The sequence below is a fragment of the Mustela nivalis genome (assembly GCF_964662115.1).
Source record: "Mustela nivalis genome assembly, chromosome: 10".
Classification (NCBI taxonomy): Eukaryota; Metazoa; Chordata; class Mammalia; order Carnivora; family Mustelidae; genus Mustela; species Mustela nivalis.
In genome coordinates, this window is record NC_139029.1 from 39,481,783 (window position 1) to 39,499,856 (window position 18,074).

General features: G+C 34.4%; 1 protein-coding gene across 2 annotated transcripts in view; it reads right to left on the reverse strand.

Moving 5' to 3' along the window:
• The window catches only part of NRDC (nardilysin convertase), a 104,527-nt gene that overhangs the window by 17,076 nt on the left and 69,377 nt on the right, over positions 1 to 18,074 (reverse strand). For both annotated transcript variants that reach the window (XM_082688395.1, XM_082688394.1), the window contains 8 exons: positions 15,793 to 15,850; positions 13,803 to 13,876; positions 12,399 to 12,468; positions 9,571 to 9,648; positions 8,133 to 8,253; positions 7,998 to 8,056; positions 7,653 to 7,707; positions 1,134 to 1,238 (listed from right to left, as the gene is read on the reverse strand). In XM_082688395.1, the coding sequence (XP_082544521.1) occupies positions 1,134 to 1,238; positions 7,653 to 7,707; positions 7,998 to 8,056; positions 8,133 to 8,253; positions 9,571 to 9,648; positions 12,399 to 12,468; positions 13,803 to 13,876; positions 15,793 to 15,850 (620 nt within the window). The remainder of the gene's footprint in view (positions 1 to 1,133; positions 1,239 to 7,652; positions 7,708 to 7,997; positions 8,057 to 8,132; positions 8,254 to 9,570; positions 9,649 to 12,398; positions 12,469 to 13,802; positions 13,877 to 15,792; positions 15,851 to 18,074) is intronic.

Below are 18,074 nucleotides of genomic sequence, written 5' to 3' on the forward strand. Positions count from 1 at the left end.
ATACAACTCCGGTTCCTGTTAAAAGTTATCTAATTTGCTTGGGTTAAAAATTACATAATATGCACAGAACAACACAGCTAGAAATAGCAAATGTGGAGTTCTAAAGAAGTTTGTACATGGTTCCAAAGACTATGCTTACACTACTTTATCCCCAAGAATCAGTAAAATGATCCCTCAGCAGGGCCCCCTTCAGTAATCCTTCAACTATGGTAGGAGTAAACACAAGATTTTATGGGTAAGGTCTGAAACCCTAACTACCAACTAAAGACTATTTCTTTGAGGAAAAAACAATAAATGGAGGTTCAGAATAGAATACTTGGACCTCAGGGCCCAATCTTTCTAGGAGATAACAAGAATGTGTGATTACTGCTTCCTCCTTTACCTTTCCCTACCTCTAAAATTTTGGAATACCCTATTATTAAGGTTTCTCAACCTCAGCATTATTAATATCTTGGTCCAAATAATACTTTACTGTGGGGTGCTGTCTTTTGCACTGTAGGATGGTTAGCTGCCACATCTGGCTTCTCACCCACTAGATGATCTAACCCTAGTTGTGACAACTGAAATGTCTCCAGACACTGACAAATATCCCCTGGGGGGCAAATCATCCAACTGAAAACTGCTATGAGAATTCATATGGAGCAAAATGACTTACTCCCAAAGAGGAAGGAAGGAAAAACCCAACCAAGTATTTATTTGTATATAATATACAAAAGTCACATGTTTCAAAATTCAGGGAATCTTACATTTCTCATAAATATTTTCAAAATGGTTAAAATGTAATTGCCCAGAGTCTCTAACTGAGCTAAAAGGTAAGCAAAACAACTCTCCAAGTAAGCCTAGCAACTAAAGCACATAATTCTTAGTAATCACTTTTTTAGTAGATGTTATAACCCTTGAAAAATAGTGACAATAATTGTACCTGACAAAAGGACTTGATTTTCTCCTCATATTTAAAACATGACCAAATACAACAATCATGAAAATACCCACAAAACTACTGATATTTCATTTAAATTAGAAATTCAACAAATTTAGCCAAGTTTTCTACATTTCCACAGTTCTTAAGTGTATCTCCGCACTTTGTCCCCCTCCTCTTTGTCTAAAAGTAACTCTTAGAAATGAAACCTTACTTCTGGCTTGTATTCAAAAAGAAGCTGATCTCCAGTGAGAAAGTCCTGTAGTGGGTACAGCTGCATGTTTTCACACATATTTTCCACATACTCAACTGGATCTGTCTGTAAAGAGAGAATTATTTCACACCAGAAACTTCCATTATTCTTAATTTGCCACAGAACAGAAATAATTTTTCTTTTCTTTAAACAATGAAATCAAAAGCTTCTGAACAGAAATATACTGAGCAGATAGAATTTTGGCTAAGAATTTGATCCTCACTCAAGCCTCACACTGGGCACTCACTTAAAAAAAAAAAAGAGGAAAAAGAGAGAGGGTAATTTGATGCTCAGAATTCTAAGAAAATTTAGCCAAAGAAAATTTACCACCTTAAGGAATTTAACCTGACACCCCTCCCATCCCCATCCTGAGCCCTATAACACACTAGGCTCTGATCACGTCACAGCCTCATCATGAGAGCATTACAATACTGAACTGTAAATGCTTGTTTAGAAGTGCCCCATGTGACCAATGTCCTTAAAGAGAGAGTCTTCATCATTTTATCACTATAGCCTAAGACCGAAAACTACCTGTAAACATGAATCAATGCAGAAATCAAAATGTGTCATTAGATAAAAGTCTTGATATTAGAAATTATATTCATCAGTATATTTCCCCAATTTAAAACTGAAAGAGTATCCAAAAGTTCTCTAACCTATGAAATGAAAATGCTTTTTTATTTTTCCCCCAAGGGTTTATCTGACAAGCTTAAGCTTGGGCCCAAGTATACCCGACACAGCGGAGCAGGGACTTGGACCCCGAACAGATTACAGTCAGAGTTTTAAAATTTTTCTTTTCTTTTCTTTTTTTTTTTTTTTTTAATTTACTTGACAGACAGAGATCACAAGTAGGCAGAGAGAGAGGAAGGAAAGCAGGCTCCCTGCTGAGCAGAGAACCTGATGCCAGGCTCAATCCCAGGACACTGGGATCATGACCAGAGCCGAAAGCAGAGGCTTTAACCCACTGAGGCCACCCAGGTGCCCCTGAAAATGCTTTTAATAAGGAAAGCAATCAAATACTTATTGAGCACCCAGATGTTCAGAATCTTAAAACTGCCAAGTCCTTCAGATACCAAGTGGTTCCACTCCTACTTTTATAAGGAAATACACTTGCCCAAAGCCACACAGTAAATAAAAGGTTGAGCAGACACTTGAACTTGGGCCTTCTAATGTAGCAGCAAACACTTTCCAAAATACCACACTATTCAGTCTTTTACTAGACACTATGGGTTGTTCTCTTATATAACGGGAGACAGAAGAGAAGTGAAGGTTACTGCATTCATAGAGAAGAAATGAGACATGCATACACTGAACTAGAGACCACAGGTATATGTTATCTACTATATTATCATATAAAAATAGAATAAGAAAAAAATAGAAAATTTCCACTTCCTACCTCAGGAAACATTCCTGAATCAAGTTGACCGGTTACTAAGGTGCTATTATTATTTAAAACAATTCCACTTACTCTGTTCTCATTTTTTTTTTTTAAGTAATTTATTCTCACCAGCCACTTACTTATAAATTAACTGCTCTGGTATGCAAAAAAAACTATGATTCAAAATATTTCCAATGAGAAACCACTAAGGACCCTGGCTAAAAGCAGATCTCTAGTGCCAAGGCAATGGAACAGGTACTAAGAAAAACACTTAAATGCTACTCTTTCATTTTTTTTAAAGATATAATTTACATATTATAAAATTCACACTTTTAAAGTACACAATTAAAAATAAAATAAAAATTTTAAAAAAGTATACAAAGTTATACAACTATTCACCACCATCTAGTTAGAGAATATTTGCTTTGCTCCAAAAGGAAACTCCTATAACCATTAAACATTCACTCCCTACCACCCACTCCCCCCCAGCAACTGGCAACCATCAATCTTTGTGCTGGATCTCTATGCTTTACCTACTCTGGAAATTTCATATAAATGGAATCATATAACATGTGACGTGTGGTGACTGCCTTTCACTTAACATGTTTCCAAGTTTCATCCATGTTGTAGCATGAATCAGTACTTTATTCATTTTCACAGCTCAGTAATATTCCATCATGTGCATATTCTATATATTGTTTAACCATGCATTCGTTGACATTTAGGTATTTGCACTTTGGGGGCTATACTGTTACTAGAAATATTTGTGTACAAGTATTTGTGTGGACATGCCTTCCATTCTCTTGGATGAATACATAGAAGAACTTAACAGTAGAGCTCATATGGTAATTCTGTTTAACTTTTAAGGAACTGCCAAACTGTTTTTCCAAAGCTGCTATACCACTTTACAATTCCCATCAGCAATGTATGAGGATTCTAATTTCTCTATTTCTTCTCCAACACTTTTTATTATCTGTCCTCTAATTTTTTTTATCTACTACAAACTTTCATTGCCTTGTTATTACATTATTTCTGTTTTCTGCCTACAAAAAAGCACTTAAACACCTTGTTCTAGTTCATATTGTTGATTTATAAGACATACTAAGTCCAAGTTTCTATAGGAAATAATTTGTTTTAATTTCTTAATTAAGGGTACCTGGATGGCTCAGTTAGTTGAGCGGCTGCCTTTGGCTCATGTCATGATCCCAGGATCTTGGGATCGAATACTGGGTCAGGCTCCCTGCTCAGCAGAGTCTGTTTCTCCCTCTCCTTCTGCCCCTCACCCTGGCTCACACTCTCTCACAAATAAATAAAATCTTAAATAAATAAATAAGCAAATAAACAAATAAATAAATTTCTTAAATAAGACGCTTTGAATAGTTTAAAAAGGGCATTCCTACTTGCCTTTGATGAAGACCAGAAAAAATCTAAAGAAGAGATATTCTAACTTTGTTTAAAAAAAAATGTATAGGGCGCCTGGGTGGCTCAGTGGGTTAAGCCGCTGCCTTCGGCTCAGGTCATGATCTCAGGGTCCTGGGATCGAGTCCCGCATCGGGCTCTCTGCTCGGCAGGGAGCCTGCTTCCCTCTCTCTCTCTCTCTCTGCCTACTTGTAATCTCTCTCTGTCAAATAAATAAATAAAATCTTTAAAAAAAAAAAAAATGTATAAAAGCCAAAATAAGCTGAGCTACTTGATTTAATTTAGCAGTTCACACAGAGATATAGACCTTTCTGATTTGTTCTCACTTTGTACTGATTAGGTTTTAATCTAAGATGTCATGGGCTCATGTTTTAAAATCAAGACAAGTATTCATGAATATTGCTAATGGTAAAAACAGGAACTACAAAAATGGGGAGATGTCAGTAAAAAGACATCTTGAAATTGGGCGCCTGGGTGGCTCAGTGGGTTAAGCCGCTGCCTTCGGCTCAGGTCATGATCTCAGGGTCCTGGGATCGAGTCCCGCATCGGGCTCTCTGCTCAGCGGGGAGCCTGCTTCCTCCTCTCTCTCTCTGCCTGCCTCTCTGCCTACTTGTAATCTCTCTCTGTCAAATAAATAAATAAAATCTTAAAAAAAAAAAACTTTAAAAAATAAATAAATAAATAAAATAAAAAAGACATCTTGAAATCATCTACTAAGAAACTGGAGGGGCAGAACAAAAATGTCATTCAACCAATGCAAAAAGCTGATCCCCCCAAAAAAGAATCTGGATATCTCTTAGGGTTGTAGTCCACAATTCTTTTTTTTTTTTTTTTAAAGGTTTTATTTATTTATTTGACAGACAGAGATCACAAGTAGGCTGAGAGGCAGGCAGAGAGAGAGAGGTAGAAGCAGGCTCTCCACTGAGCAGAGAGCCCGATGTGGGGCTCGATCCGAGGACCCTGGGATCATGACCTGAAACAAAGGCAGAGCTTTAACCCACTGAGCCACCCAGGAGCGCCATAGTCCACAATTCTTGATCCCACTCCTTCCCTGCCATAGTTCTGACTCACATGCTGCCACCACAGCTGATAAAGACACTGAACAAAATTACTCCTAGTAAGGTAAGTGGGAGGACTTGTGAAGTTCTATGCCTGTAAGTCCACTTACAGTGGGGATGTGTCTATAAGGCCCTGTAATGGCCAATAGATGTGTCAAAGCAGCCTGTTTTCATAGAATAAGATTTTTATTTCTATTTCAATGATTCAAATATACAGAGCAGATTACACAGGAATCAACAGTAACTGAAAGCTTACAGTTTTTGTGACCTTGTCCTCATGTACCTAAATCTTCTCTACTTATTCAGGAAATCATCTTTGGTGATGAGCAAAAAGGCAGCTTTAAGAAGCTCTATGAAGCAGTTCTAAATCAGGGGTTTTTAATCCAGGGTCCACAGACATTTCCCACAAGATATATCAATGAACAAATTCAGGAGTGTATATGTGCATGAATTGGTTGGGAAGAAATGACATATTTATTTTCGGTAATCTCTAAATTAGCATTTTTATTCTATTATGAATATAGGTACAAACCACACTTGTATTAGCGGCATCTATGACTAACCAATAAAAATCACAATATAGTAGGGTACCTCAGTGGCTCAGTCAATTAAGCATCTGCCTTCAGCTCAGGTCATGATCTTAGGGTCCTGGGATCAAGCCCCACATCAAGCTTAGCAGGGAATCTGCTTCTCCCTCTTCCTCTGCCCCCCCACCCCTTGTGCGTGCTCTCTCAAATAAATAAATAAGATCTTTTAAAAAAAGTAATCACAATATAGTTCTCACAGATATCTCACACTCACTGCTACTTAAAACTAAAGTAACTGTTAGACTTAGACTTTATTATTAATGTTAATAAAGATACACATTTATTTTTTGAACATTTTGAGTACTTTACTTCAATATTCCTTCGAAAACTACTGTATTTTATTTCACTTAGAAACACTATTTTATGAATTGTGTAACATATATGTAATATACAAATTACACAGAAAATTGTGTGACCCATATATGTATGTATATGTATCATTTTTTTTTTTTAAAGTAGGCTCCACACCCAGTGTGAAGTCCAATGCGGGGCTTGAACTCATGACTCTAAGATTAAGACCTCAGCTGAGATCAAGAGTCAGAAGATTAACAGACTGAACTACCCAGGCATCCCTGGTTTGTATAATATTTGACAACATTGTTTCAATGTAATTTCCTGGGTAGGACAATTTTAGTGAGGTTTATGCAAAAGAATACATTTGTGTTGCAGATATATGCTACAAAACATTCAGAAGTGAAGTATCATAATATCTGTAATTAAATCTCAAATGTTTTGGGGAAAAGATATGCATACATGCACATGCATATATAAGGAAAGAAAGAAATAGAAAATATGGGGTACCTGGATGGCTCAGTCAGTTGGGTTCCTGCCTTTGGTTCAGGTCATGACCCCAAAGTCCTGGGATCAAGTCCCACCTCAGGCTCCTTGCTCAACAGGGAGTCTGCTTCTCCCTCTGCTCTTCACCCTGTTTGTGGTCTCTCTTGCTCACTCTCTCTCTCTCAAATAAAATATTTTTTTAAAACCACAAATTTGTCTTTTAAAGAAAGAGAACAGAAAATATGGAAAGCTATTAACAACTAGTGAATCTAGATGAGGGATAAATCAGTGGTCACTGTACCACTATGACAAATTTCTGAGAGCTTAAAAAGTTGAAGGGATGAAAATACTATTCTGAGGATTCAACAGATTTCCAAAGAGATCCAAGACACAAAAAGGGTTTTTGTTTTTTGTTGTTGTTTTTTTCAAGATTTTATTTATTTGACAGAGATCACAAGTAGACAGAGAGAGGCAGGCGGGGTGGGGGGGTGGGGCGAATGACTAGGCTCCCTGTTGAGCTCCCCATTGATGTGGGGCTCAATCCCAGGACCCTCAAATCATGACCTGAGCCGAAAGCAGAGGCTTAACCCACTGATCCACCCAGGTGCCCCACAAAAAGGGTTTTAAAGAAATCCTGCTTTAAACTCCTTACCTTTCAGCCTTATATTATACCTTCCTTTCAAAGACACAGGATCATTTACTTTTTCACAATAACCCAGAATTCTTTATTTATGTTTTTCTCATTGCTTACAGTGTATCCAACCTTATCTGTTTTTTAATGCTGAACTCAATTCAAATTTACCACATCTATGGAGCCTTCCCTGATTCTATTCAGATGGAAGGCAAATGTTCTCCTTGCCCTGAAATCCTGAAGTATACCGTTTCTCATAGTACATAAGGTAATTATCACAGAATTACCCTGTAGAATGTCTCTGTCATATCAGAATTCCCAAAATATCAAGTAACATAGCAAGTCATCCATGAATGTTTATCAAAGGACAGACAGTTGGATGAAGTCATAGATAAAATGACTGTCACACAAGATCTGTGTCAATCCACCTAATGTTCTCACTGTTACTCAAGATACGTACTTAAAAACACAAGAGTTAATTTTCAGATAACCTCAAGGCCATCTTAGGACTCACATGACAGAGAGTGGCAGAATTAAAACTCCAGTGACACTTCCAAAAAGAGGAATAATGTCCACACCAGTTTCAACTTGGTCACAGATAACACTCAAAAAGAATTTGACTTCCAGTACCTGTTCTTGGTAATGAAATTCATTATCCTCAATTTTCTGAATCTCTTCAAAAATTCTGTGAAAGAAGAAAATTTTAAGTAGAAGATATATTTAAATTTACTGGAATCTTCAGCAAGGAAAGAGAAAAAAAGCAGACTGGCCACATTAATGTAAACACTTAATGTTTCAAGTTTCCCATGCAGTATTCACATGTAAAAGAATCAGAATATGGAGCCAGTGAAGGAACTTAAGCAGGAAATGCCTGAAAAACCATCATGGTAGGACTAAAACATGTTTATTTGGCAGACTGAAGGCTAAAACACTCCAGGACTGATTTCTAGCCTAATTCTACTATGTACATATTACCTTTTTTCTGGGCCTAGCTTCTGCAGCATTTTCAAATACTGAAAGACAGTATGAGCAACCTGAAAACAAAACATCTGATTATGTTTTTGCATAAAGTAATATCTATATTTCTTAAATTCCATTTTAATTATTTACCTCATAGAAATGTTCATAACCCTCATCAGTCAACGTAATGGAAATGCTGAACACTGAGTAAGTAGAATTTTGCTCAAATCCTGTCTCACCATTTCCACCAAATAGTGCAAGAGCCCAGCACCTATTGTTAGGAAAAAATAAATCCACTCAATTATCTTGGGATTGACAGTCTACAAATACTTTAAATTAACAAAATAGGTAGGCTTTTTTTGTAAAACTTGGGAAACTCAGAGGAAAACGTGCTTTCCAAAAGTAAGTTTAAAAGTATAAATTTTTGAAGTACAAGGCCTCCCAAGCAACTGTACTATATGCAAGAATCACCAGGAGGTAACAGCCATATTTGTGGACGCACTGATACATATTATAACACAGTAATAATATTAATAGTTTTATGAAGAGACAGTAGTTTCTGTTGAAGACAACAGCACTAAATATTAAAATTATGGTTGCTGGGAGGCATTTCGTTCATCCCATTTGAACCTGTCTCCGAGAAGAAGCTTAAAATACTTCAGATATATCCCTACTTGGGATAACAAATGAGCTCTTTGAGACCATCAGCTAACTTCTACAGGTTGTCTAAGAAAGAAGCAATGAGACTGTCTTTTCCTGACTAGAATAATCCTGTAAACCTAAAAGAAGACGGGAAGAAACCAGAAGGAAGAATGTGAAATTCTAATAAAATTCGGTAAGGTAGAAAACTGTGTACATCTTAAAGCATATTGCATATATTATGTAAGATATACATGTAACTAATACCATCAGTTTATTCTTTTATAATAACCCTAGTCTTTTAGCTTTCTTTGAATGTTCTAGTCATACCACTCCTTTAAAGTACTTACTTAAATTTCTCATCTTCCTTTCCATTCTTGAATTAGTGTACAGAAAAATCAAACAAGGAAGTATTTTAATTATTGGTCCTGATTTAAAGCTATCTTTCTATGATTTGACTAGGCAACTTAACCAAGTGCTTATTAAATGCATTAGGAAACATTCTGCTAACACAGTTGCATATAATGTTCACAGTCCCACTATTTGTTATGATTTCTCTGCGCAGTGTAGTTTTCATTAAAGTCCACCTTCCAGGTTGGGAAAGGCTGGAGATCCACAGCATTTAAATAATCGACTTCTTTACCATTCAAATCTAAATTCTTGATTAGAGCTAAGCTTTTATGTAACTCTGGAATTCATTTATTTATGATTTTTTAAATTTTGTGTACAACTAACTTCCAATAAGGGCTAAATGGTAGCTTCTGAGGAAATGCACAAATACAATAGGGCTATTAAAATAATTTAGGTATTAAAGTGACTATAATTAAGCATTAGATCTGATTCTCGGCTTTTTGACAGATAAAACAAGAAGAATAGGTTATAGAATGCTTATTGTCTATTATATTTCAAAGACTGCTACACTGAAAATACTTATTAATTAAATACTTGCTTTTTTCTAAGGTAAGAAAGAATGCTGCCTTTGCCTTCATGCCCAACCAGCCAAGAGATATAATGAAGTGGCTTCACCCTTTAAAAAAAAATGTTAAGGTCAAAAATAAAAATAATTAAGGTATAAGCATACAAGGAATTCTTACTTCAACTATTATGATATTTAAGAATATGACTATAAATTTACCACATAAATTCTACCACACATGAAATTATTATTAACTTGATAATAGCACAGTAAATACAGAAAACATGGTAAAATTTAACTTCATCTGAAATCACTGAATGAGTATGATCATTTCAAAACTAAAACTACAACTTTTTCTCTTGAATGCCAAACTTCTTTTTATGGTAAAATATTTCATTTTTGTTTCACCCCAAATGGAAATAATATAGATTATCATTTTAGAACCTAATACAGAGAATGAATCCCTCAGTGTCAGGAAAAACTTTCAGTATTGCATCAAGCTCTGTAGTAAAATGAAATGTATTGCTTTATGGGTCAGAAAATCTAGCTTATAGTTTTAGTTATTCCTTTAAGTAAATGCATGATCTTGAACAAGAGACGTAACCTCATTGTATTTTTCTTTTTCTCTTGCCCAGCTACTTACTCATAGAGTTTTCATGACAATGTAATGTAACAGGTGTAAAAATGTTAGTATGAGTAATTATATATATATTATTTAAATTGTCTTTTCCCACTGGCTTCTATTACAATTTCAGAAATGTATTGCTATAAAATAAAACTATATAGAAAAATAAAGTTAAGAAAGCTAAGCATTCTTAAATTTTAAAATTAGTTTATGGAATTCAATAAACTCTTAAAAGTTAAGTTATAATATTAGGATCTTGACTACATTAAGCAATCTTCAAACCCCACACAAAATTGTTTCAAAATACGAACTTGAATTATATCTATCCTAAGACTGATATGGGGGAATAAATTAAAGAATGAATGCTGTAAATTACACAACACCTGCATCTGAACAAAACTAATGGTTTTGTATTTGGTTACTCTGTAGGTATAAACAAGGGTAGGGAGGGAAAAAATAAAACAAGATGGGATACAGCAGGAGACAAACCATAAGAGACTCTTAATCTCACAAAACAAACTGAGGGGTTGCGGGGGGTGGGAGGTTAGGGATAGGGTGGCTGAGGGATGGACATCGGAGAGGGTATGTGCTATCGTGAGTGCTGTGAAATGTGCAAGCCTGATGATCCACAGACCTGTACCCCTGGGGCAAAAAATACATTATATGTTAATTTAAAAAAATAAAATAAAAATAAGCCGTTTCATCCTTAAAAAAAACAAAAAGAGTTCAGATTCTAAAATTTAAATGTCAGTGTTCAGATGTCAACTCTGCCAATTACATGTGTATGACTTTGAGCATCTGTAAAATTAAAAGGTAACTAATTTTAAAAAAGGGGGGACTTCTTTATCTAATTTTAATTTTAAAAAGGGGGGGACTTCTTTGTGGGGAACAAAAAAAAAAAGGCTTCCCCAAAAGGCTAATTCACAGAATTAGAAATTCAAGATGAATGATAAAGGGCATATTAAAAAAAATAGCCCATAAAAATAATAACTGGATGGAATCATACAGAAATTTTAACATTCTTTGGAAAACATAATTGTGAATGACTTTTTCCTACTTTTCAGTAATTTTCAAGATTTCTACAATAAACTACCTTAGTAATCAATCAGGATAAATCAGCCTTTATTAATTAGAAAAATAAGCATTGCCCAAAAAAGGAAGAAGAGTATATATAGTATAGTTTCATCTCCATAAAAAAAAGGTTTTATATTCACTGTTTCAATGTCTGAAGGATATATAAGAAAGTATTAATGTTGGGTCTATTTCCCAGAAACAAAAATTGGAAGCACAGCTTTATTTTAGTTAATACTCTTTTGCCCTATTTTAATATTTTATAAGAATGTATTATTTTTATAGTAAAAAGTTAAATACAATGAGCTTTTAAACATGCATATAATAATTTTAACACTTTCGAAGACACTCTACCATAACAACAGAATCAATGTATATTGCTTTTTCCTGTGTTATCCTTGCACCAAAATCAAGTAGGTAATACATGTTCTCTGCTTTCTTAAGGGAAGCATACCATTCTTGTTAACTTGCTAGGATGATTGATTATTCTATCATATATGTGAAAAAAAGTTTTTACTGAGCTTAAGCAATATTACTTTCCTTTTGCTTCTGTGTTTATCCTCATGGGTTTGTTCTGTTGGTCATGCTTTTTTTTTTAAATAAGGTAAATTTTTATCATTTCCTTAGCATTTGTTTTAATCAGAAAAGTATTTGTAGGTATTGACTGATCCTTTAAAGAACTTCTTGCCCTTGCTATTCTGCTCATGTAAGATAACTATATAAATAAGCTGGGAAAATGTTTTCCTCATCTATATAACTCTTCCCTAACTCATTACCACCTCAAAAGTGTAGGTCCTTCAGATTTAGGTTGTAGTCATATTGCAGGCTCAAAATTACTTTACTTTTTGACAAGCTCAAACTAAGTGGTCACCTCTAACAAATCAACCATAAGCTAATATATTTGGTACTCAAAGTACTAAAGAATATAATTACATTCACACAAAGATAGTTATTTTCAAAGACTCAGAAAAGGCAACTAGCTATAAGAAAACTCTAGTTTTTATACCTAAGAAGACATTAAAATATATAGCCAGGTTCAAAAACTCCAGTAGTGGGGTCCCAGTTTATCAAATAACAGAACATTCAAATTGAAACTGTTTAATATGCTTCCAAAATATCACTCTCATTCAGTTTCCAATGCAGTAAATTTGCCCTGGACTCTTACCTGTAATGTTGCTGTTGAGGGGGAAGTGCCCATGTGATGGTCAGAGCATGAATTTTTCTGATTGGAACAACTAAACAAAAATATTTTCCAGAAAAACAGATATAAGTGTTTAATTTTTCTTATGCTACACGAATTTTTTAAATATATTTTATCCTCCAGTAAACAGGGGAAGGTTAAATACAATGCAATTATTATTTCAAGTTGCCAATTTTCCAATTTTATAAATTTCTTTTCAGTGTGTTTTCATAGGTAGAGAAAATGGATAAAAGAACTATGAAAATATGAAATACTCCTACGAAGGATCCCTTCTTGCAAGAAAGGATACAGGACTAGGAGCTGGGAGACCCATGGTTGAAATCTAGCCCTACATCTATCTTGCTATATGTGTTTATGTAACCTTGAGGAAAATCATTCTCATTTAAATCTTTTTGTATCTGTTTTCTTATCATATGGAAAGGGGGTTAGGCTAAAGTAGCTCTATGATTCTGCCCAGTGCTATTACTCTATGATTCTATGAAGAAAAAATACAAAGCCAGAAAGAATACAACAGAAATAAGCTGTGTCTGGGAAGAGTCAGCTTAGATAGAATGGAGTGGGCAGCAGATAAAGGGTATGACAAAACAGTCATTGATCAAAGAAAGGAAGAGGAGAGAGATTGGCAGTGGGGTAAAGTGGGGTAAAGAAGAGGAGGCAATCAGGAAAAAAAGGCGGGGGGATCTGCCATCATAGAAAGAGCAAAGAAAGAAAAAAGTTGAATTAGGAATATTTCTGCAATATTCACTATGGGCAATTTGTTATGTAAATTATAGCATAACCATGTGGTGGCTCATTGGGAAATTCTTACAAATATAATATTAAATGAAAAAAGTAAAGAGATAGATGTGTATATACTTTATCATCTCAACTATGTTAAAATATACCTACAGAAACTCAAAAGAAATTTGCCAAAATGACTTCTCTAGATGATAAGATTTAAGGGTGATTTTCCAATTTCTTTACACTTTATTTTTATTTTTCTTCATTTAAAAGAAATTGTTTTTATAATTGAGATAAAAGGAAATAATTTCCAAAGCCTTATCCCTCCTCTGCTTTTCTCCTTTTAAAGATAATAAAGAGCAGTGCATAGATAAAATGAACTTGGAAAGAAATGTCAATCAAAGAAAAAAAGGGGAAAACAAGGAGAAAGCATAAAACAGTCTCAAGTAGCAACAAGGCAGCAGACCAATCTGTTACTGGTCTGCTGTCCGTCACTAACTGGATCGCCTCTGTCCTTCTTACTCTCTTTCCAACCCAGCTGTATTTTCTGTTGTGTTGTCATTTTCAAAGAAAATTGGCAGCCTCAAGTAAGTTTTAGAGAATGCGCTACAGTTATTTCAAACAGTTTTAAACCTTTGGTTCACGAACCTCTATAAAGTTTGTTAAATGCTGGTGTGTCAAATGGATCCGTTAAATGGCCAAAGTTTGGTTTGGGTAACCCACTGAAAATAAAACAAATATATTAAAATTTAATTGGCAAAAGCCTCTATAAGCAGTATCTTTAGGGATGCCTAACTGATAGGTATTTATAATCTATTCTACATACTCCTGGCTAAAAAGCATTCTAGGCATAAGCAAATAGATGGCAACAATGCCACAAAATCCTGAGCTTAACCTAGTCTTCATCTCAGTCCCAGTAACTCAAATATCTCCAAAACTCATGGGAGACAGAAAAAAATGAAGTGAAAGGGCCTCCCTTCCCAATATTTACTGCCTCTCTATCAGCCTCATTCAACTTAAATTCTCCTCCCATATAAAGCCATTTCAGAAAGAAAACATACTAGAGGTATTTTTAATTCAACAAGTATAAATGGAATGATTATTAGGTTATCGAGCAGTATATTAGGCACTTGGTATTTAAAGACATGGACTCTCTTTCTAGAGGCTTCTCATTTGACTGAAGATATTGTTAACTGTCTCTTCTAAAACACTGTCAATATGAATTATTATTAAATAACCAGAAGACTTTTTAACCTGTCCAATTAAGGAACCAAAGTTGTTAGTGATTACTAAGAGAACTGCTAAAAATTGCCTATCAGGGATTGACAGGACCTAATGAATTCCTCTTGTCAACACACCCCTGATTTTTTGTTAAAAGGTTCACACATTTCAATCTGCCATTCAACATTTCCATAGCTCATACTCATTTCTTATCCAAACAAACAAAACAAACAAAACAACCCCATAACTTTGGTATGGCTTTCATTATCTTTCCATACCTAAAAAGTACTGCTAAATTATCAATGAAAATTTACATAAAGCCAAGTTAATAATAACCAATCAGTTGTTACTACAAATATTCTAACATTTCCATAGCCAATTTTTCTTTCATAAATTTAAAGTAAATTATGTCCTAGAATGAGGAACTGGAAAAAAAATCTAACTTACTCACCTGATGTAAGAAAAAAAACCTGATTTCATTTATTGCATTAAAATACAAATACTAGGAGTAGGAAGAAGGACTTAATTGCTTCAGAATTAATTTTCTGATATTCTTTATTACAATACAACAAAGTGCATTTTAAATATCTGTATCATGTTGATGAATTTGAGGTAAACAAAAAGTAGCAGTTTTTCTAACTGGAACCATATGCAATTTCTAAAAAAAGATAATTTGGATTGGGGCGTCTGGGTGACTCAGTGGGTTAAAACCTCTGCCTTCAGCTCAGGTTATGATCTCAGGATCCAGGGATTGAGCCCCACGTTGGGCTCTCTGCTCAGCGGGGAGCTTGCTTCCCCCCCTCTCTCTGCCTGCCTCCCTGCCTACATGTGATCTCTGTCAAATAAATAAATAAATCTTTTTAAAAAAAAGATAATTTGGATCAACTACATGAAATAGACTTTTTAGTTAATATGGAAAGTCAATCATCACCTACAAGATTATTTCTTTTATAGAGGAGAGTACTGCAAGTCCCAAACAACTTAAGTTTCCTTAAGAAGCAAACTTTAAGAACACAATTTGTTCTCAGGGATACAAATATATACATACTCCGCCTCACAATATAATACTTGCTTTTATATCAGTTTCAAACACTCTACACAGTAACAGAAAAACTCTAAATGTAAAAGGAGCCATAAAATCTTCAGAATTACTTATTACTGCAAGTTTACAAGCTTATAAATTTTGAACTATAGAAATTACAGAAACTTGGATTCTCATCTTAGTTTTCCCACTCAAAGTCTCTGTGATCTTGCTAAAACCACTTTAGGTCTTAATTTAATCACCTTTTAAAAAAAAATAATACTCTTCCCCACCAAAAAAAAAAAAAAAAAAAAAAAAAAAAACCTCTGGGACTCACACAAGAAGATGCCTCTTTAACTCTAAAAGTATATGGTTTATTGAAAATGAATGTCTTACTTGTTTGGTATCTGAGAGAAGATTTCAGTCACCCATTTTTCCAAAGTATCCAGTGTTTCTTGTGGGGAGAGCAGGAAGGAGACAGGAAAATGCAATATTGTTATTTAAAGTAGAAATGCAATTGGATATCTCACCTATCTTTAGGTATAAAACAAAGGGATATTTTGATTTGGGCTTTACTTGCCACTTCTTAACCAGAATGAGTAACAACAACAACAACAACAAAATAACAACAATTAAGAAACCTTAAGACACATATAATTTTATTAGACTCCTGTATTTCTAGTTGATAAAGTTAGAAAAAAGTACACAAGTTAAAAAAAAAAAAAGAAGAAGAAGAAAAGAAAGTTTTCGTTTATCATTAGGCAGTGTAGAGGGGCAAGAGATAAGAATATACTAATCATCCTCCTACTCCATTCCAAACTCACTTCCTCAAGGAACATTTCTCCCAATTAACCCATACCATACTGATTTTTCTTTCTCAGGATCTCATTAGTACTTTTACACTCCATTTATTTTACATTAATTTATACTTGCTGAGGTTTCAATCTGTAAGTCTTCCTCTTAGGCTTCATATGATTTCTATCTTCTTTTGATTCTGATATATACAAAATTTTTTTGAAATTTCTAATAAAGCAGATCTAAGTGGGAAAAGAAACCTTTTACCTTTACCTCACTGACTCATTACTATCAATGAATAGTATTTGTTAGTTCCACCAGACACAAGTTTCACTAATTTTCAAAAGGTGCCCAGTAAAAAACCAAGATACAAATTAAATAATCAAGCTGTGAATTTACTCTATACCACTTATATAGATATTTAACTCTTATTTTATGCACTTGCAAACATTATTTTATAAATCGTATAATATACATATATATTTATATTTTTTTAAACCCAACATCGGGCTTGAACTCACTACCCTGAGATCAAGGTCTGAGCTGAAATAAAAATTCTGACGCTTAACCAACTGAGCTACCTAGGCACCCGTAGATATTTAACTCTTAAATGTAATAATAAATGCTAAAGCTTAAAAACAATTGAATTTGAATTGTACAAGGTTTTCTTATCAAATATCTAGGACTTATTTTAGAAATTTGCAACAAGCATTCATACACTCTTATATTTGGGGGCACCTGGGTGGCTCAGTAAGTTAAAGCCTCTGCCTTCAGCTCTGGGCATGATCTCAGGGTCCTGGGATCAAGCCCCGCATCGGGCTCTCTGCTCAGCAGGGAGCCTGTTTCCCCCCTTTCTCTCTGCCTGCCTCTCTGCCTACTTGCGATCTCTGGCTGTCAAATAAATAAATAAAGTCTTAAAAAAAATACACTCATATTTGTCATCACAAGAGAATGCAAAGGAAATAATACAGTTGAAGAAAAATGCACATTTGTGACAGACTTGAAAACAGTAATTAAAAATTGAAATTATATACTGAACATGGAACTGCCTATTTTAACAAATGCTGTAAAAGGAATCTAGATGCACATCTGCAGTCTGAACAAAACAATCTACCATTCTGTAACCAAAGCTTTATATTCAAGTCAACTTAGTGGACTAATTTTAATCCTAAATGCAAAAATGTTTTTTCTACTTAAGAGCCAAGTCAGCTTTAATTTAAATTTTGACATGAGAGAACAAATTTTTATAAAAACAAAGAGTCGTATCAGGTGAGAAGTTTACTTTTTCAAAAATAAATGTGCAAACTGTAAGACATGTCAAAAAAGAAGAACAAATTTTTATAAAAACAAAGAGTCATATCAGGTGAGAAGTTTACTTTTTCAAAAATAAATGTGCAAACTGTAAGACATGTCAAAAAGGAATATTTTGACAACTGAACTAAAGAGGCTGAAATATAAGGAAAACAAAAGAAAGCTACCATTTATTTAATGAGAAAAAGTTAACACACGTTACTGAAGATAATGATAAAAGAAGGAAAAGAAAAGAAATACTGACCAGTTCTTTATATTTAAGATACTTTTGCTATCATTACTATGATGGATTTCAATTAATCATGCCACTGGACCCTATGTAAAGATGAAATGACAGACACCTTGCCCTGTCAGAGTTTATGATCAATACAGATTAAATGCAAAAACCAAAGATAACAGAGGCAGCATCTGAATGTGCCTTAAAAGACCAATTCATGACCTATTAGTACATTAGTATACTCACAAACTCACAGACTAGCCTAGAAATACGACCTACGTCTCTAAAATTAAAAAAAAAAAAAAACAGTTGCCTGAGAATCAGATAGTTTTGTGCTTCCTCAAAGCTATTCCAC